This window comes from Cervus elaphus, chromosome 1, assembly GCF_910594005.1.
Source record: "Cervus elaphus chromosome 1, mCerEla1.1, whole genome shotgun sequence".
Taxonomy (NCBI): Eukaryota; Metazoa; Chordata; class Mammalia; order Artiodactyla; family Cervidae; genus Cervus; species Cervus elaphus.
Window position 1 is genome coordinate 97,345,423 of NC_057815.1, and position 21,307 is coordinate 97,366,729.

The 21,307-nt window shown below is 45.2% G+C and overlaps 1 protein-coding gene, 1 long non-coding RNA gene and 1 pseudogene across 2 annotated transcripts; 2 read left to right on the forward strand and 1 right to left on the reverse strand.

Annotated features, from left to right (window-relative positions):
- Positions 1 to 13,175: 13,175 nt before the first annotated feature.
- Positions 13,176 to 18,814, reverse strand: LOC122701388. Its single transcript, XR_006343060.1, has 3 exons — positions 18,611 to 18,814; positions 15,148 to 15,238; positions 13,176 to 14,542 (listed from the first exon to the last, which is right to left on the reverse strand). It is a non-coding gene; the product is annotated as an uncharacterized LOC122701388 (long non-coding RNA).
- Positions 16,573 to 18,918, forward strand: LOC122701381 (annotated as a pseudogene).
- A 133-nt stretch (positions 18,919 to 19,051) lies between these two features.
- Positions 19,052 to 19,970, forward strand: LOC122703423 (serine protease FAM111A-like; the record flags this gene model as incomplete). Its single annotated transcript, XM_043917697.1, is given in 2 exon segments — positions 19,052 to 19,885; positions 19,887 to 19,970. Coding segments are annotated over 2 exon segments (918 nt in total), but the record flags the coding sequence as incomplete, so codon positions are not given.
- Between the last annotated feature and the right edge of the window lie 1,337 nt (positions 19,971 to 21,307).

The following is a 21,307-nucleotide window of genomic DNA, read 5'->3' on the forward strand; positions in this document are numbered from 1 at the left end:
TCCCATTTGAATGCAGAGTTCCAAAGAATAGCCAGGAGAGATAAGAAAACCTTCTTCAGCAATCAATGCAAAGAAATAGAGGAAAACAACAGAATGGGAAAGACGAGAGATCTCTTCAAGAAAATTAGAGATACCAAGGGAACATTTCATGCAAAGATGGGTTCAATAAAGGACAGAAATGGTAGGGACCTAACAGAAGCAGAAGATATTAAGAAGAGGTGGCAAGAATACACAGAGGAACTGTACAAAAAAGATCTTCATGACCCAAATAATCACGATGGTGTGATCACTCACCTAGAGCCAGACATCCTGGAGTGTGAAGTCAAGTGGGTCTTAGGAAGCATCACAATGAACAAAGCTAGTGGAGGTGATGGAATTCCAGTTGAGCTCTTTCAAATCCTGAAAGATGATGCTGTGAAAGTGCTGCACTCAATATGTCAGCAAATTTGGAAAACTCAGCAGTGGCCACAGGACTGAAAAGGTCAGTTTTCATTCCAATCCCAAAGAATGCTCAAACTACCATACAATTGCATTCATCTCACACGCTAGTAAAGTAATGCTTAAAATTCTCCAAGCTAGGCTTCAGCAATACGTGAACCATGAACTTCCAGATGTTCAAGTTGGTTTTAGAAAAGGCAGAGGAACCAGAAATCAAGTTGCCAACATCCAATGGATCATCAAAATAGCAAGAGAGTTCCAGAAAAACATCTATTTCTGCTTTATTGACTATGTCAAAGCCTTCGACTGTGTGGATCACAACAAACTGTGGAAAATTCTGAAAGAGATGGAAATACCAGACCGCCTGACCCACTTCTTGAGAAACCTGTATGCAGGTCAGGAAGCAATAGTTAGAACTGGACATGGAACAACAGACTGGTTCCAAATAGGAAAAGGAGTATGTCCAGGCTGTATATTGTCACCTTGCTTATTTAACTTATATGCAGAGTACATCATGAGAAACGCTGGGCTGGAGGAAGCACAAGCTGGAATCAAGATTGCTGGGAGAAATATCAATAACCTCAGGTATGCAGATGACACCACCCTTATGGCAGAAAGTGAAGAGGAACTAAAAAGCCTCTTGATGAAAGAGGAGAGTGAAAAAGTTGGCTTAAAGCTCAACATTCAGAAAACTAAGATCATGGCATCTGGTCCCATCAGATGGGGAAACAGTGGAAGCAGTGTCAGACTTTATTTTTTTGGGCTGCAAAATCACTTCAGATGGTGATTGCAGCCATGAAATTAAAAGATGCTTACTCCTTGGAAGGAAAGCTATGACCAACCTAGATAGCATATTAAAAAGCAGAGACATTACTTTGCCAACAAAGGTCCATCTCGTCAAGGCTATGGTTTTTCCAGTGGTCATGTATGGATGTGAGTGTTGGACTGTGAAGAAAGCTGAGCACTGAAGAATTGATGCTTTTGAACTGTGGTGTTAGAGAAGACTCTTAAGAGTCCCTTGGACTGTAAGGAGATCCAACCAGTCCATCCTGAAGGAGCTCAGTCCTGGGTGTTCATTGGAAGGACTGATGCTGAAGCTGAAACTCCAATACTCTGGCCACCTCATGGGAAGAGTTGACTCATTGGAAAAGACCCTTTTGCTGGGAGGGATTGGGGGCAGGAGGAGAAGGGGACGACAGAGGATGAGATGGCTGGATGGCATCACTGACTCGATGGACGTGAGTTTGAGTAAACTCCGGGAGTTGGTGATGGACAGGGAGGCCTGGCGTGCTGTGATTCATGGGGTCTCAAAGAGTCGGACACTACTGAGCGACTCAACTGAAGTGTTGTCAAGGGATATTTGGTCTTCCTGATATATTTACTATGGGCCAGTATCTGATCTTCGTTTTCATTAGCATCATGAAATTTAGAATAAATCCTACTGGCTTCCTGTAACTGAGTGTTGAATACAGAATCTCTGGAAAGTATACCACTTGAAAGTACTAAGCCAACATCATTTCCCGTTTTTTTGAATTAAGTTTTTAAATGCTCTCCCACAAATATCCCCTGGTTTTTTGATGATGCAGTTTAACTAATTCTAAAAATTTTTTCTGCATAAAACTTTTTTCTCACATATTCTGAAAATTACCTTCAGGTCATAGTAACTTTAAATCTGGTGTGATGGAAAATGTTGTACATCAACTTGACTGGGCAACAAGGTGACTGGATATTTAGCCAAATGTTATTCTAGGTTTTGGGGGGAGGGTGGTTTTGCATAAGATTAAGATTAAAGCAGATTGCCCTTCTTAATATGGGTGGGCCTCATCCAATCAGTTGAAGGCATGAATACAACAAAAGATTGACCCTCACCTGATTTAGGAGAGAATTCTTTCTGTATGACTGTCTCTGACCTGGGACACTGGATTTTTCCTGCCTTTGGACTTGAAACATTGTTCTTCCTGGGTCTCAAGACTGCCTTGTTCTCAGGATTTCAGATGCTGACTGTAACACACCGTGGGCTATCTGACCTCTCTGGTTTGCAGGTTCACCCTGCAGATGTTGGGGCTTTCCAGCCTCCACAAACATGTGAGACAATAACATAATAAATGCATATGTGCATTCATACATAATCTCAAGCAAATTACCTGTAATAAATAAATGAACATATCCTATTGGTTCTGTTCTTCTGAGGAGGCCTAATACAGTAACAGGACCACTGCAGTGAAGCATAGGGCATGACAGAAATTTGTTAGCTTTCTCCTACCAGAAGACAAAGGAGAGCAGCAGAGAATGTGTCATTCAAAATTCAGTTCAGTTCAGTCACTCAATCGTGTCTGACTCTTTGTGACCCCATGGACTGCAACACACCAGGCCTCCCTGTCCATCATCAGCTCCTGGAGTTTATCCAAACTCATGTCCATTGAGTCGGTGATGCCATTCAACCATCTCATCCTCTGTCGTCCCCTTCCCCGCCTGCCTTCAGTCTTTCCCAGCATCAGGGTCTTCTCCAATAAGTCAGTTCTTCACATCAGGTGGCCATAGTATTGGAGTTTCAGCTTCAACATCAGTCTTGCCATTGAATATTCAGGACTGATTTCCTTTAGGATGGACTGGTTGGATTTCCTTGCAGTCCAAGGGACTCTCAAGAGTCTTCTCCAACACCACAGTTCAAAAGCATCAATTCTTCAGCACTCAGCTTTCTTTATAGTTCAACTCTCACATCCAGACATGACTACTGGAAAAGCCATAGCTTTGACTAGATGGACCTTTGTTGGCAAAGTAATGTCTCTGCTTTTTAATATGCTGTCTAGGTTGGTCATGACTTTTCTTCCAAGGAGCAAGCGTCTTTTAATTTCATGCCCACAGTTACCATCTGCAGCAATTTTGGAGCCCAAAAAAATAAAGTCTGTTGCTGTTTCCACTGTTTCCCCATGTATTTGCCATGAAGTGATGGGACCAGATGCCATGATCTTCGTTTTCTGAATGTTGATGCTGCTGCTAAGTCGCTTCAGTCATGTCCGACTCTGTGCGACCCCATAGATGGCAGCCCACCAGGCTCCCCCGTCCCTGGGATTCTCCAGGCAAGAACACTGGAGTGGGTTGACATTTCCTTCTCCAATGCAGGAAAGTGAAAATGAAGTTGCTCAGTCGTGTCTGACTCTTAACGACCCCATGGACTGCAGCCTACCAGCCTCCTCCATCCATGGGATTTTCCAGGCAAGAGTACTGGAGTGGGGTGCCATTGCCTTCTCCGTCTGAATGTTGAGCTTTAAGCCAACTTTTTCACTCTCCTTTCACTTTCATCAAGAGGCTCTTTAGTTCTTCACTTTCTGCCATAAGGGTGGGGTCATCTGCATATCTGAGGTTATTGATATTTCCCCTGGCAATCTTAATTCCAGCTTGTGCTTCATCCAGCCCAGCATTTCTCATGATGCACTCTGCATATATGTTAAATAAGCGGGGTGACAATATACAGCCTTGACTTACTCCTTTCCCAATTTTGAACCAATCTGTTGTTCCATGTCCAGTTCTAACTGTTGCATACACATTTCACAGGAGGCAGGTCAGGTGGTCTGGAATTCCCATCTCTTTCAGAATTTTCCACAGTTTGTTGTGATCCATACAGTCAAAGGCTTTGGCATAGTCAATAAAACAGAAGTAGATGTTTTACTGGAACTCTCTTGCTTTTTCAATGATCCAGTGGATGTTGGCAATTTGACCTCTGGTTCCTCTGCCTTTTCTAAATCCAGCTTGAACATCTGGAAGTTCTTGGTTCACATACTGTTGAAGCCTTGCTTCGAGAATTTTGAGCATTATTTTACTAGCGTGTGAGATGAGTGCACTTGTGCAGTAGTTTGAGCATTCTTTGGCATTTACTTTCTTAGGGATTGGAATGAAACTGACCTTTTCCATCCTGTGGCCACTGCTGAGTTTTCCAAATTTGCTGACATATTGAGTGCAGCACCTTCACAGCATCACCTTTCAGGATTTGAAAGAGCTCAACTGGAATCCCATCACTTCCACTAGCTTTTTTCATAGTGATGTTTCCTAAGGCCCACTTGACTTCGCATTCCAGAATGTCTGGTTCTAGGTGAGTGATCCCACTATTGTGATCATTTGGGTCATGAAGATCTTTTTTGTATAGTTCTGTATATTCTTGTCACCTCTTCTTAACGTCTTGTGCTTCTGCTAGGTCCATACCATTTCTGTCCTTTATTGTGGCTGCATGAAATGTTCCCTTGGTATCTCTAATTTTCTTGAAGAGATTTAGTCTTTCCCATTCTATTGTATCATGCAAAGAGCATTGATCGCTGAGGAAGGCTTTCTTATCTCTCCTTTCTATTCTTTGGAACTCTGCATTCAAATGGATATATCTTTCCTTTTGTCCTTTGCCTTTCACGTCTCTTCTTTTCACAGGTATTTGTAAGGCCTCCCTGCCTCCTGTACAATGTCACGAACCTCTGTCCATAGTTCATCAGGCACTCTATCAGATCTAATCCCTTGAATCTATTTCTCAGTTCCACTGTATAATCATAAGGGATTTGATTTAGGTCATACCTGAATGGTCTAGCGGTTTTCCCTAGTTTCTTCAATTTAAGTCTGAATTTGGCAATTACGCATTCATGATCTGAGCCACAGTCAGCTCCCGGTCTTGTTTTTGCTGACTGTATAGAGCTTCTCCATCTTTGGCTGCAAAGAATATAATCAATGTGATTTCGGTGTTGACCATCTGGTGATGTCCATGTGTAGAGTCTTCTCTCAAGGTTAGTAATTGGTAGTTTCCAAGTCTTAGAAGCCTCCCAAATACTGTAACTCCAATTCTAGGAAGCTTAATTACCCTTTGTAAATGAAGGTTCTAAATTTCACGTATGAGACAGGAGGCTTTGAATTTAACTGGTATTGGAATTTAGCAAGATGAAAGATTAGTCTCAGAATTCTTCTGGTGCTGGTGGAGTGGGTATTCAAACCGATCTTCCCACCTGCATACACACAGGCACACTGAGTGACCTGAAAGTATAGACAAAACAATAGGAAACACCTGTGTGAAGACATCTAAGCATTATGCGGTTAGGAAGCACAGGACCAGCATTCAAGTGAGAAAGCAGGTTCAGAGGGCGAGCTCTGCTGTCCGTGTTGCTTTTACCTTAGAGGCACCTGCCAGTTTCAGAGGAGATGGTTGAACATCTGATTCGCTAACCAGACATTTGAAACAAAGCATGAAGTTGAGGGAAGCAGAGACAAAAGTTAGAATTTAAGGCCTATCAAGTTGGGGGGCGGGGGGGAGGCCTGGTAAACAGCGTGCAATTTTATTTGGGAACAAAACGTTACCCGTCAGTATAAGAATGTCCCCCAAATATCTCAACTTTCACAGGGACTCAAGTCGGAAAACCTTCTCGGAAGGTTTTCAAGTCGGAAAATCCCAACTAAGTTAGGATGATCTAACCTGGATGACCCCTGGTGACTCAGACAATAAAGGATCCGCCTGCAATGCAGGAGACCTGGGTTCGATCTCTGGGTTGGGAAGATCCCCTGGAAGAGGGCATGGAAACCCACAGCAGTGTTCTTGCCTGGAGAATCCCCATGGACAGAGGAGCCTGGCGGGCTACAGTCTGTGGGGTGGCAAAGAGTCAGACACGACGGAAGCAGCTAAGCACAGCAGAGCATAACCTCGGTTAGGTTAGTGACTCCCACCCAGCCGTCTCCCGGAATGAAGGGTAGGTGTCTTTGGAGGAAGGTTATATTATCCTGAGTCTCTCTCTCTCTCTTTTTTTTTTCCTACAAGAGAAAATTTGCTACAGAAAAATGAAATCTTAAGACTTGAAAGCTTTCATGGGACGTCTATCAAGAAAATTGGCAGAGAGGTAGACTTGATGAGAAAAATGTGATGATATTCTTCAATCTAATACCAATATGTGAAGACTTCCCTGGTGGTCCAGTTGTTAAGAAGCCGCCTGCCAATGCAGGGGACACAAGTTTGATCCCTGATCTGGGATGATCCCACATGCTGCAGGACAACAGGCCCTTGTGCCCAGGCCATCACAGTGAGAGGCCCACACCCTGCAACTAGAAAGTAGCCCCCACTGGTCACAACCAGAGAAGGCTCACACGTACCAACAAAGACAGGGGGCAGCCAATAATAAATAGTAATAATAACGTGAGATGCACACGATAATTACCTACTGGGTTATAATTATTAATAATCTGAGAGCCCAAAGTACTTGTTCAACAGGCAAGCCTTCTTTCCTAACAACTACTTAAATAGCAGAGAATTAATTTCTCTCAACATCTGACTCATTCTTTCTCTGCCGGGCAATGTGGACTGACATTTCCTGTTTTAGTATTTACTGAAACTGAAAAGAATAACTTCACAACAAAAAGTGCGTTATGGCTTTAACCAGAAGGATACTTTAAGACATTTCATAGAAAGGTGGGCCCTCTTGCCAAATCCTGGAAGCCCACGGCTCCTCCTGCTGCAACCACACTCAAAGATTTCAAAGCACATGATCCTGATGTTGCAACCAAATCCACGGAAGATTATTCATGGAAGGTCCAAATTAGCTGAATCAGACCCTCAGACTTATTTTTCTGTAACTAGTACACAGTTGAAGACTGCCTCTCTCAGTGTCCTGTGCGGGTGCCTGCCTTGTGACCACTACCCCTTCCTCTGAACCAAAGATGGGTCCAAGCGAATGGGCCAAACAAACAGTGGTTCTAAGTGGTTCTAGTAACCTTCTCCATGGAAACTGTAGGTGTAGCTTATCACCAGGTTATACAGAAATCAAACACACGGACGCTAGGATAGTTCTTAGACACAGGTCAATGAGAGATGCGTGACAGCTCACCCATAAAGCGGGCTCATGGGAATCCTGACCCAACAGAGAACTACTGGAACCATGTCACTGCTGTTCCGTTGCTCAGTCATGTCTGACTGTCTTGCGGCCCCAGGGACTATAGCCTGCCAGGCTCCTCTGTCCATGGGACTTCCCAGGCAAGAATACTGGAGTGGATTTCCATTTCCTTCTCCAGGGGATCTTCCAGACCCAGGGAGTGAACCCAATCTCCTGCATTGGCAGGCAGATTCTCTACCACTGAGTCCCTGGGGAAGCCCCATATAAACCAGCTAAAGATGAGGCCCCTATGGTGGGGTCCCTCCAGCACTCTCCTTCCTGTCTCTGCTGCACAATCCTTAAGGACTTCATCCAACCTTGCAAAGGGCAGCAAAGAAGGAAGATCAGAAAGTGGCTCACACCTTGCTGGTGAAATACATGTCCATCCAGCCTCATTGAGCATATTGGTTTCAGCCCTTTTTGTTTGTTTGGTCAGCTGGACAATTAAGTAGAACTAAAAGACCGCCTCAATGGACATGGGTTTGAGCAAACTCCAGGAGACAGTGAAGGACAGGGAAGCTTGGTGTGCTATAGTCCATGGGGTCGCAAAGAGTCAGACACGACTGAGCAAATGAACAACAATAAAAAGACATCCACTCACCATGAAATTTGGCTATTGAGTCTATCATTCCAAGCATGTGGTTCAACTATTTCCACTATTGCCCACAAGGGAGGAGAGGGTGGTAAAATACATTAATTGCCAGGCTTCAGGGCATAGAAATGAAAGTGAAAGTCACTCAGTGGTGTCCAACCTTTGTGACCCCATGGACTATACAGTCCATGGAATTCTCCAGGCCAGAATATTGGAGTGGGTAGCCTTTCCCTTCTCCAGGGGATCTTCTCCACCCAGGGATTGAACCCATGTCTCCTGCATTGCAGGCAGATTCTTTACCAGCTGAGCCACAAGAAAAGCCTAAGAATACTGGGGTGGGTAGTCTATCCCTTCTCCAGGGGATCTTCCCAACCCAGGAATCGAACCAAAGTGTGCTGCATTGCAGGCAGATTCTTTACCAACTGAGCTACCAGGGAAGCCCTCAGGGCATAGAAAATGTCTACAATTGGCTTTGACACCAGCCTGCTTTTGCTGTTGTTGCTACTATAAAAAGGCTAGGAAAGAAAGTTAAGGTTAGTGTTTTGTAGCCCATTTGCTTTGTGCTTGGAAGTTTTAAATCAGTACTTTTTAATGGAAACAGCTTGGCCAAAAATCTGTTACAGAATTTGGGGACCCTTTGAAACAAAGTTTAAGGAGGAAAAGAAACTTCCTAATAGGTAATATATTATATAACTTAAAATGTATCTAAGGATTCAGCCTACTCTTTCCTTTTCAGATCCAGAAATACTTTGCAGGTATTTGGAAAGAAGAAAACACAGTCAGTCCTGTGTATCTGCATATCCATAGATTCAACCAAAGGATGGAAAATATTTGGAAAAAAAAATTCTGTGAAATTCCAAAAGCAAAACTTGAATTTGCCACTCATCTTCACTTATTTACATAGCACTTAAATTATATTTAAGCTTTCCTGGCGGCTCAGACAGTAAGGAAGGAACCTGCCTGGGTCAGGAAGATCCCCTTGAAGGAGGAGACAGACAGAACTGGCTCCATCTTGAAAACAGGACTCCATCTTGGGCCGGAGTGTGGACTTTGAGCTGTATGCCCAGTATCTATGGAAACAACATACCAAATGGAAAACCAGGCCCCCGGAAGGAAGAGCCCCAGGGCTCGTACCTAGACTTTTCTCCCTGGCCTAAAAGAATACCCTAGTTATCTGTGTAACAAGATAGAATTGCAAATTCTATTTTGCTTATTGGGGTATGACCACAGGCCTATTAATAATTGTCCATTGTTAACTACCTAGGCTTAAGGCATATGAATCACGGGTTAACTTTGATTCTATGTTTCTTTTCCTTTGTTCAGACTAGTTTCAGGGAATTTGGGGAGGTGGGTTTGGGCACGGGTACACTTAGGGTATATAAGGTTTTCAGGAAAACTGGTCAGGGTCCTTGGCTAAGAGGAGACTCTGCCTTGGGCCCGCCAGTGTAATAAACTGCACTCCACTATCTGCATTGTCCTTCTGAGTGAGTTTGTTTCCCAGAACTCGTGGCTACAACACCCTGGAGAAGGAAATGGCAACCCACTCTAGTACTCTTGCCTGGAAAATTCCATGAACAGAGGAGCCTCGCAGGCTACAGACCATAGGGTCACAAAAGTGTCTGACACGACTGAGCAACCAACACTACTAAGTTAATGTAAGTAAATTCCTTAATTCTGATCCAAGAATCCCTTTCCATTTTTACAGTAATCCAGGGTATCATTAGTGATTGAGAAATGGGTGTTTAAGACCTCCGCCACCTACCGACTGGATGGACTGGAGCTTGAGCAAGCTCGGGGAAATTGGTGATGGACAGGGAGGCCTGGCGTGCTGCAGTCTATGGGGTCGCAGAGAGTCGGACACAAGTGAGTGACTGAACTGAACTGAGCTACCTAGTGAAGGTGAGGCAGGTCATAAGTAAACTGGAAGGAGGCTGAGTCAGCCCCAGGAGGCCAAACCAATCCCAGGTCTGGCACCTGCAGAGCAATAGAAGGATCTCAAAAGAGCAGGTGATAGAAAGTCCCAGATCTCCCACTTCACAGCTCTCTGCTATCCTCTCCAGCTCCCAGAGAGGGAAAACCAGTTTCCGGAAGGCTTCAAGCTCTGCCGCAGAGACCTGAGGCTTGGGAAGCCATCTCTCTGCAGCGTTGCCATTGGGCGTGGGGGATGTCAATCTTCGCCCCCGCTCCATCCCCCCGCCCCCCACCCCGGTCACCTTCTACAGACTGGCCTCCGCCCGGGGCGAGGGGACAGCCTTGCTCGGGCGCTTGAGTAGGCTGCCAGGGACTTTGCTGGGAGGAGCTGTGGGCGCTGATCTCATCCCCTGCCGAGGGTCGTGGGGAGAGGAGTGCCCGAGGTGGACCAGGCTGGATGGGAAAGGGCTGAGGTGGGGTGGCATCCTGGAGACTGAGCTAACAATAGAAAGGAAGCAAGCTCTAGAGGCGAAAGCCTTGGGGCCAGGTTCTTCCTCTGTAAAATGGGGGTGCTAAAAGTTGTCCCCACTTTGCAGAGGTGCTGTGAGCGTTTAAACATTGTTAAGAACATAGAACGGTACCTGACATAGAGAGCAGGGCAACATTTGTTAAATTGGCAACTGGCTTTAAGGATGATGGAACCCACAGAAATTGCTGCAGTGTTTTTTCCTGGCTCTGTCTCCTAAGACAAAGGAAACACAAGCAAAAAGAAACAAATGGGACTCAATTAAACTTAGAGCTTTTCCACAGCAAAACCAGCCATGGACAAAATGAAAAAAACCAAACCCTACTGAGTGGGGGAAAATATTTTTAAATGATATGACTGATAAGGGGTTAATATCCAGAATATTTAAATAGCTCATATAACTCAGTTAAAACACACACACACACACACAACCCAACTTAAAAATGACAGAAGAACTGAATAGACATTTTTCAAAAGAAGACATATAGATGGCCAATAGGCACATGAAAAGATGCTCAACATCAGTAGTACTCAGTAAAATGCAAATCAAAACCACAATGAGATATCACCTGGTACCTGTGAGAATGGTTATCATCAAAAGTCTACAAATAACAGGGACTTCCCTGGGGATACAGTGGGCAGGAATCTGCCTGCCGGTGCAGGGCACAGCCGTTAGCAGCTGAACTCCCGTGTCCCACAACTACTGAGCCCGTGGGGAACGGAGGTGACTGAGCCCGCTCTGCAAGAAGAGAAGACACCGCAGTGAGAGGCCTGAGCACCTCGGAGAGAGCAGCCTCCACCTGCTGCCACTGCAGAAAGCGCTCACACAGTCATAGATAAGTAAATACATGATTTTTAAGTCTGCAAATAACAAATGTTGGTGAGGATGTGGAGAAAGGGGAACCAACTCGATGGGCATGCGTTTGAGCAAGCTCCAGGAGTTGGTGATGGATGAGGAAGCCTGGCATGCTGCAGTCCATGGGGTCACAAAGAGTCAGACATGACTGAGCGGCTGAATTGTACATTATTGATGGGCATCTAAATTAGTGCAACCACTATGGGAAACAGTATGGCGTTTCCTCAAAAAAGTAAAAATAGGACTACTGTGTGATCCAGCTGGGTGTATAGCCAAACAAAATGAAGACATTAACTTGAAAAGATACAATACAGTGTTCATATCAGCGTTATTTACAATAGCCAAGGTATGGAAGGGACTTGTGTCTGTCAACAGACAAATAGGTAAAGATGTGGTATATACACTGAAATATTACTCAGCCATAAAAAAGATTGAAATTCTGCCATTTGCTACCACCTAGAGGGTATTATGCTTAGTGAAGTCAGACAGAGAAAGACAAACCATATGATATCATTTATATGTGGAGTCTGAAACATAAAACAGTGAATATAAGAAAACAGAAACAGACTCAGGTACGGAGATCAAACTAGTGGTTACTAGTGGTGAGAAGGAAGGTGGAAGGGGCAAGATAAGGATAGTTCAAGAAGCACAAACTATTGTGCATAAAATAAACTACAAGGATATACTGCAGAGAACAAGGAATAGTCTCTACTATATTATATATATAATACTATAAAATAGCCAATATTTTATAACAACTTTAAATGGAGCAAAATCTCTAAAAATATTGAATCATTATGTTATATACCTGAAACTAATATAAAATTATAAATCAACTCTACTTCAATAAGAAAGTAAAATGAATAAAGATGATCTAATCCAGAATTTTGCACTAAGGTGATATATTTTTTCATATTTATTTATTTATTTGGCTGTGCTGGGCCTTAATTTCAGCGTGCAGGATCTTTGATCTTCCTTGTAGCACGTGAGATCTTTAGTTGTGGCACTCAGTTACTTAGTTGTGGCCTGTGAAATCTATGTCCCTGACCAGGGATCAAACCTAGGCCCCTTGCATTGGGACCATGGAATCTTAGCCACTGGACCACTAGGGAAGTCTGTCACCATGGCGATATGGAAAAGATGCAGACTATCAGGCCTCACTCAAGACTTGTTGGACCATAATATACTGTTCGGGCTCTGTGAATTTGCGTTTCTAAAAAGACTGTCTCAAGTATTTCTTGCCGACACTAAAGTTGGGGAATCTCTGGTCTGGGACAATATCTTAAATTGAAAATGGAGGAACTGAAAGGTATCTAATCTCTCTGCAGGATTCCAGAAGGTTGTGAGGCTCTGAGAGTTAAAACCTTAAAACTCTTTTCCGTTCCACCTGGTTCCATGGCCTCTAGAAAATCTACCTGATTTCTTTTCTGTGAAATGGGCAAAAGGCAAAAAAAAAAAGAAGAAGTGGGGGGGGGGGGGGGGGGGGCGGGGGGAACCACAGGAAATGACTCACATTTGCACACATTCTCAGTAGCCTAACTGGTTGTATTTATTACCATCAGAGGTCTTCTTACTCTACATGTAGTGGTTTCAACCATACCAGTACTTGTTTCAAAAAGGACAACTTCACTCATGTTCATAGCATTCTGAGATCCATTTCTTAATTTCCAGGCAATATCTCAAAAGCCAATCAAATATTAATAAGTCAGATCGAAATCGGAATGCTTAGAAGTCATCAGGATAACTCAGCTCGTTCAGCGATTTCAACCCTGGTTTTCTTTATGGGTGGCTTAGCAGTAAAGAATCTGCCTGCAATGCAGGAGAGATGCAGGTTCGGGAAGATCCCATGGAGGAGGAAATGGCAACCCACTCCAGTATTCTTGCCTGAGAAATCCCATGGATGGAGGAGCCTGGCGGGCTACTGTCCATGGGGGGTCACAAATGAGTTGGACACTACTTAGTGACTCAAGCAGCAACATTCTTTACTACCTTTTACTTGTCGCTGACATATTTGCTGCCTCAGAATCCACAATAAAAAAAAAGAAAGAAAGAAAAGAATCGGCTGGATACTAATTCTCTGGTGATTATTGCACTCTCTACTCTCAGAGATCCAGAAACCTCTAATGGTTCAGAGAAGGACAGTAAGGCTGGGAACTTCTGTGCAAGTTGGTTTCCTTGTAGATGTTGCCCTTTTAAAAGTTACTGTATCCAAACCCCAGAGGACCCACAGAAGAGGAAGCGGCAACAAACTACTTGCAGTGTATTGAATGCACGTTAAGTCCAGTTCTCCCAAATCACCACACAGATTGTAATCACCAAATACAGTGTTCAACCCTGTCATGTTATGTACGGCGGAGACTCCTCTGTCAAGCTGCATCCAAGTTGTCAGCTTTGCGACTTCGATCCCTTCTCAAGCACAGCGCGGAATACTGCAAAAGCTTGCTCTCCGCCGAGCACGCCGAGCTTGGCAAGCCCTTTTGGACGGGGGTGTGTGACGGCCAGCTTGGAGGTGCACAGTCCCGGCAAACGTCTGCACTTTCGGAGGCAGGTCTGGAGAACCGATTTGTGACGAGGTCGTCCACGCCCCCTGCATCCGCGGTGTCTTCCTAATTGTCCTCATCGTGGGTCGGATCCCGGCTGCAGGGAAGGACACCCGGGAAAGTGCCCGGGTGGCCCCGGCCCCGTCGCCCCCACCCACCCGCCGGGCCCTCTGTGCGCTCCCCGGGCGGAGCCGCGCCTCAGATGCTCCGCTGTGAAGTGTCTCCGGGCACCCTGTTTCAGCTTAAGAATAGAAGAACCCGGAGAGGCAGGGGGCGGGGTGCGCGGGAGGCTTAGGCTGAAAGAAGCCAGGAGGAAATGAGAGCGTGTCCAAAGGGACCGCTGAACAGCGGGTCCGAAAGTCAGCAGTTCTGGAGCCCACCTCCCTCCCATCCCCCTTGACTGCTCTTCTGAGCAGTGGGGGGAGCGCGCGCCTCGCCAGCCGCCTGCGGAGCTGGGAGGACGGCGCTTCCCAAGGGAGCAGACGCCTGGGCGCGCCACCCCAGCCCTGGGCGAGGGGCTCAGCGAGCAGGTGGGCCCTGGGCGGCCACGCGGGGCCCCGGCCCGGGGCTGGTAGGAGGGGGCTGGGCCGGGCTGGGGCAGACGGGTCCGTGTGGGGAGCCCCGAAGGTACGGGCTGTTATCTCAGCGGCTGCGTCCATCGCGCAGTTTGCGGGTGGGAGCTGGCCGGCGGGCCTGGAGGAAGCCGGGGGTCTGCGCTCTCTGAGTCCTGCCCCTGGATGAGGCCACGGTCTGGCTCTGGGGGGTCCAGGCCAGAGAAGAGTGCGGAGGGGCCTGGGGGAGGGGAGGAGAAAAGGGATGAGGGGAGAGGGAGAGGGTGGGGGAGAAGGAGGGGGAGAGGGAGGGGAGGAGGGAGGGGGTGGGGGAGAGGGAGGGGAGAAGAAGGGGTGAGGAGACAGGGGTGGGGGAAGGAGGGGGAGGGGAGAGGGAGGGGAGGAGAAAAGGGATGAGGGGAGAGGGAGGGGAGGAGGGAGGGGAGAAGAAGGGGTGAGGAGAGAGGGGTGGGGGAAGGAGGGGGAGGGGAGAGGGAGGGGAGGAGGGAGGGGATGAGGGGAGAGGGAGAAGGTGGGGGAGGGGTGGGGGAGGGGGAAAGGAGGGGGGAGAGGAGACAGAGGAGGGAGGGGATGGGGAGAGGGAGAAGGTGGGGGAGAGGGAGGGGTGGGGTAGGGGAGGGGAGGAGAAAAGGGGTGAGGGGAGAGGGGAGGGGAGGAGGGAGGGGATGGGGAGAGAGAGAGGGTGGGGGAGAGAGAGAGGGTGGGGGAGGGGTGGGGGGAGGAGAAAAGGGATGAGGGGAGAGCGGAGGGGGAAGGAGGGGGAGGGGAGACAGAGGAGGGAGGGGGAAGCCAGGCAGAAAGGCAGCCCTGAGAGCCATCGCTCACCTTGCGCACAGTGAACTGAGGCTCAGAGAGGCTGAAGGGAGTTTTCTTGGTAAGTGCAGTCCCCGTAAACGATGAAGCCAGCGCTCAGGCTCTGCTGTGAAACAGTGGGTAGAATCAGCACAGCCTGAAGGTACCTTCTTGACCAGAAATGCAGGAGCTGGAAGCTGAAGTAAGCGCTAAGGGGAAGAAGCCACCCAGGGGGTGACCCACTACAGGGTCTCTGTTTTCTGCAATAAATCAATGTTTTTTAGAACAGAACAGACTCAAAAATTAAAAACAGCTTATGTATCCTACAATGGCATCTTGGTCTGAGTAAATGAGTTTTGTGATGATTTAAGAAAAAGTCCAAAATTTTTAAAGAGGGAAAGCGGCAATTAGGATGAACACGTGGTGATGTTTCTAACTGTAAATTAATGTAGTAAAACACAAGGGTGATGTAAACAAGCAAACGAAAAGGGCATGTGACCCTATGTTGTGAGTATGCAGAGGCTCCTTGTACCATTCGGAGAAGGCAATGGCACCCCACTCCAGTGCTCTTGCCTGGTGGATCCCATGGATGGAGGAGCCTGGTAGGCTGCAGTCTACGGGGTCGCTAAGGGTCGGACAGGACTGAGCGACTTCACTTTCACTTTTCACTTTCACACATTGGAGAAGGAAATGGCAACCCACTCCCATGTTCTTGCCTGGAGAATCCCAGGGAAAGGGAGCCTGGTGGGCTGCCATCTATGGGGTCACACAGAGTCGGACACGACTGAAGCGACTTAGCAGCAGCAGCAGCATTGTACCATTCTCTTGTTTTTCTGTTTGAATATGTTAATCATCAAAAGTTATGAGAAATATACTTTCTGGGGCTTTGTTACCTCGAGTAAATAGTTTGACCTGTCTGGATGTTCAAAGTCTTTATCAGTGACATAGGATTAGTGTATCTCAGAGGGCTGTAAGAATTACATGAGGTAGTCTATGAGAAGCAGTTAGCAAACAGCTCCTCACAGGCCACCTCAGTCACTCATCGACTGTGTCTTTGTGAATGCTTCTTTGCTGAGGGCTTGCCCTGTGCCAGGCTTTGGGACACATGTTGGGATTCTGAAGACAAGCAGCTGCTACTGTCCTCAGCTTTAATTTTCTAGTGGTGTGTATCACTACTGAAAATTTCACTATTTTGTTTACATCGTTCATTCTCTTCTGGGGAGGTATCAGCAGGAAGACAGATGGGGAAGCACCTCTTTAAAAACTAAAGGTGCAGCTGAAGTTCCTCACTATCTTCTCAGGCAGGCTCTCACTTTAAGTTTGTTTTGTCTTCATGGTACAACAGAGTTCTCTTCCCATCTGTCTTCCTATGACGATATCATCCTGGTATTGTCTCTGTCTTAAATGGAGGCCAAATTTTAACATAAGTGTATCTAGAACACTTTTCAAGTCTCCAAGAGAAAATCCATCTGTAAGGTATTTATCCCGGCATCTGAATTCCATCTCTGCTTTGTAGGTCTGGCCTTGGGCAAGTCATCTAAGTTATACTTTCTGCACCTGCAAAATGAAAGTATACCTACGCAGTATATACACGAAGGTATACCTACGTGGTATAACTGCACTGGCAATTAGAGATAATTTTTGTAAAGTCTTTGGTGTGCTGCTCTATAAAAAGGAGCTTTTATTGTTCGGGTCATTGTAATTAGTGGATAAACTGTCTGCAAGCTAAATTAGCATCTCTAAGGAAAGTGAGGGTGGAGCTGAAGAGGACAGGTGGGTTAGGGGGTCCCTGTTAATCTTAGTCCCAATTAACGATAGCCGTGAAGATACTGCTGTAACTTGACGCTTTCTGAAACACGTTTCAGCTGAACTGTGTGTTCATCTGCAAGCCATCATGAACTCTGAGCAGCCCGAGTCAAGGAAGGACCCAGACGAGAAGAGGAGGACCAGTAGTGAGCAGTGCTTTTCTAAGGTATGTTTATAAACACTATTTGCGGAATATACCAGCATTAAACTTAGCCATCCTTGAAACTGGGCTTCATAGACCTTCTTGCCAATAAATGACTTCATTGTTCGTAGGAAATAGTAAATAATTTAAACTCTGTCTCATCCATTTTATTCTTCTTGTTTTAGTTGGATGGTGGGAGGAAGATGTTTTAATAAAACTCTTTGCTAGATCAAAGGAAACTTCAACCAAAAAAAAAAAAAAAGTTGCAATACTTCCTGAACAACAGCCATAAAATCAAATATAACATATTAAAATAAGCCATAGAGTGAAAATAATATGAATGCTATGTCATAGCATGAAAATATATGCCGTTCCCTAACATGGCTGATCTATTCAGTAACAGGCATAATCTATATTTGCATAGTGCATCACAGTTTATAAAACAATTTTTAAGATGTTTGTTCTTACCATAAACTTGTTAGGCAAGAAGAGAGAATTTTATTTTCCTCAATTTGTTAATGAGAAGCGAGAAAAAGTGAGTTGTTGCCTAAGGCAGAGTTGGAATGAAGACTTGGCCTTAAGTTTACAGACATTAAGTCATGGCTCTTCCTACTAACTGGACTCTGTTATCATAACAAACCATCATCTCTTTTTCTGAGCCTACAGTGCTCCTTGAATTTTTCAACAAGAAGACTGAGAAATTTTTGGTGGAAATCATCACTATGCTCAAAAAAAAGTAAAAATTTTGTAGTTGAAAATTATAACCAAGACCCAAGGTAACAAACACTCTGAGAGCTGGCAGATTTAAGTATCTCTGTTTTTGATGTGCTTGGGGAAAATTTGCTTCTTTCCTTATATTTCTCTGAAAACACTGTATCAGTATAGCAGTGTTAAGAACTTATCTAACTGATAAGATAGGAAACTCGGCTTATATGTTGGATCCCAACTCCAGTTCTGATTTAATTATATTCACTGGCCTTTTCATATTCATTCTGAGTTTCCATGAAAAACTTTGTGAATGGTATGCAGCAAACAGAAATAAAAGACTATTGTTGCGTTCATAATTTTAAAGTATTTAACATTTCTGTTTAGGTCAGTGAAGACCAGCAGGACAATTCCAATACTTCTCAAATGGAGACGGATGCTAAGACAAGTTCAGAGAGTATAGACAACACCCAGGCTGAAGGACCCAGAGACCAAACTGTGTCCCCAGAAAAGACAATTTATGTTACCCTCGATATAAACATCAAGCAAAACAAAGGAAGGAAGCACCGGTTCACATGTAATGATGGGGGAGCTTCTGGGAGGCCCTCAACACTCTCGGGGTTGTCAGAAAGGCGATAAAAACTCATCCTGGCAAAGAAAAGCTGGGATACGGCGCAGAAGGAATTGACACATTCTTAGACCTTGGAATGCCTCTCAGGCGTTTCCCTGAAAACTGCCACGCGAGTTACCTTTTCTTGAAAGAGAAGTGAGACGGGGAAAGAGGAACAGGTATTTGGTCGGTTTGACAAGCCATCAGCTGACTGTGTCAACGTTTATACTCACGCAGTTGGGAAACCCAGAAAAACTCTTCTCAAACGCAGGCAACTCCACAAAGACGGGTACAAACTCTGTGTCTATGCTTTCAAAGGAGAAAGCATGAGAAGGCTGTGTCTGCGGATGGCGGATTTCTTCCACTTCTGGAGAAGAGTGATTGGACCCTCATTGAAAACCTGACCGCCGTTTAGGACAGCTCACAGTTAGCCGATGATTTAGAGGGCAAGCTCTTTCAGATTGAGGTTAAAAAAAAAAAAAAAAAAAAAAACCATGAAAGCCAGGGCACCAGCCGCTGGGAGTTCTCAGGTCGAGGATGAAAAAGCCACAGACGCCAGAGCACCAGCTGCTAGAAATTCTGAGTCACAGGAAATAAAGCCTTGTGTGTTGAAACAGTCATGGCAGACAAACACCCTAATTTGGAAAGAGAAAGTGATCAAATTAGAATAAAACTTTGAGAATAATTTGGATATAACATGGGGGGAAATATTGTTTGAAGTGCCTAAAACAGACTTTGGGAAACTGCCCAGAAACCGCGCTCGGGCTGAAGCGCACACACTTCTTTCTGGGCTCGGTGACTCGGTCGGGCACCTTCGACGGCACAGCGGGAAGAGAGTGGGTTCTGCCACTTGCCTTGTTTTGAAAGGGTTGTGCATTTCCACTTGTCGGCATGTAATATACCGAACTGTGGGAGAAGACATAGAGGCACATGAGTGTGCACGTACACTTAGTCAGTGTGTTAAGGTGACATTTGCTTATGAGAAGGCTGAAGATGAAAATAAGCACTGCTTTTCCGTTGAGCGTTGGTTTGAGACATCTGATGTAGAGCTTGATTACCCAGTTCTGAAACTGAAGAGGAACGGACAGCAAGTACCTGAGGGGTTACACGATGGAAATGATCCTGAACCAGACAGCAGACGGGCGTGTATTGTTGGCCATCCGGATGGAGAGGTGAAGTATTCTGATGCGTCTGCTGTGATCCCTCAGAATCAGCGGGAAGAGACATACTTGGAACACATTCGGGCTAGAGCTGCAGATGGGTGTGGGGCTTGTGTGCAGAACATACACATGCACACACAAAGAAGCTTCCAGGAGACAGTCCCCCAGCCTGATGTGGTGACCCATAACACCGCTTCTTACTTTGGATCTTCCGGCTTCCCAGTGTTTGATTCTGAAGGCTTGTTGGTGGCCATGCACACTGCAAGCTTCACTTGTAAGTACCCACAGGGGATTTCCAGCATCATTGAATTCAACTGTACCCTGAAATCCATTATGTATGATATTAAGAAAAAAACATAGAATGTGGTAAGAAGGACTATTTCTAAACCTGCCGGATGCAAGAAAGGTGAGTGTTAAGGATGAAAAAGAGTGAGAATTCAGTCTACACCCCAGCTGTTCAGGGAATCACCTATGGAATTGTTACTCCACTGGCAATGATGACAGGTCTCTAAATTCTGTAGTGGCCAATCTCATCAACAGCAATAATAATTAATGTTACTGACTACTTCCTATGCATGTAGCATTTTTCTAGGCACACGAAGGAACTGGTTTTAACAAATCTGTGAGGTGGGCTATTATACCTATTTTAAAGTTAAGCAATGTGAACAAAGATTAATAATACTCAGTTTTATGACAATAAAAGTAGCCATTGTTTTTATTTTTTCATCTTCCCTATCCCCCCCTAAGTTCAGTTGCTTAAAGGCAGGATCCAAGACTTTTTCTTCTCATTATCCACAATGTCTGACACATGGAAGTTAAGGGCTTAGAAAATATGTAGGCTCATCAGTAGCAAAACTTTGGGCTGCAGTTAATCTTAGATGTGTGGATCAATTGCCCAGTCGTGTCCGACTCTTTGCAACCCCATGGACTGTAGCCCACCAGGCTCCTCTGTCCATGGAGTTTTCCAGGCAAGAATGCTGGAGTGGGTTGCCATTTCCTTTTCCAAGGATCTTCCCAATCCAGGGATCAAACCTGCATATCTTGATCTCCTACATTGGCAGGCAGACTCTTTACCACTGTGCCACCTGGAGTGGGTTGCTAAATGCTTGGTTAGAAATGATCTCAAATGAAATCTTTTAGAATTTCCAAACTCCTCATATGATCCAAACTGTCAGGATATATGTTTCCTGAAATTCAGAGGGTAATATCCATCTTCCATGTATTTATAGGCTACTGGGGGGCTATCTTAAATACCATGTTATAGAGATTTCCTAGTGTCTCGCCTGAAATCCTTTTCCTGCTCCATTGTTCAGTCTGCTTAGACTTGTCTTGCTTGTGACAGTTTCTCAGACTTTTCTTGTATTTTATGACCTTGACAGGAAGTGTACTGGTCAACTATCTTGTAAAATGCCTTTCTACTGGAATTTGTCTGATGTTTTTTTCTAATACTCATTGGACTGGGGCTGTGGGTTTTGGAGAGTAAGATCACAGAGGCAAAGTGTCATTTTGTAGCCAAGAGATGGAGGCATGCTAAATGTCCATCGGCAGATGAATGGATAACGAAGATGTGGTACATGCATGTGATGGAATATGACTCAGCCATGAAAAGAATGAAGTGACACCATCAGAAGCAACTAGGAGGGACCTAGAGATTGTCATACTAAGTGAAGGAAGTCAGACGGAGACAAATACATGATATTGCTCATCTGTGGACTCTAAAATAAAAAATACAAATGAATTTATTTCCAAAATGGAAAGAGACCCACAGAC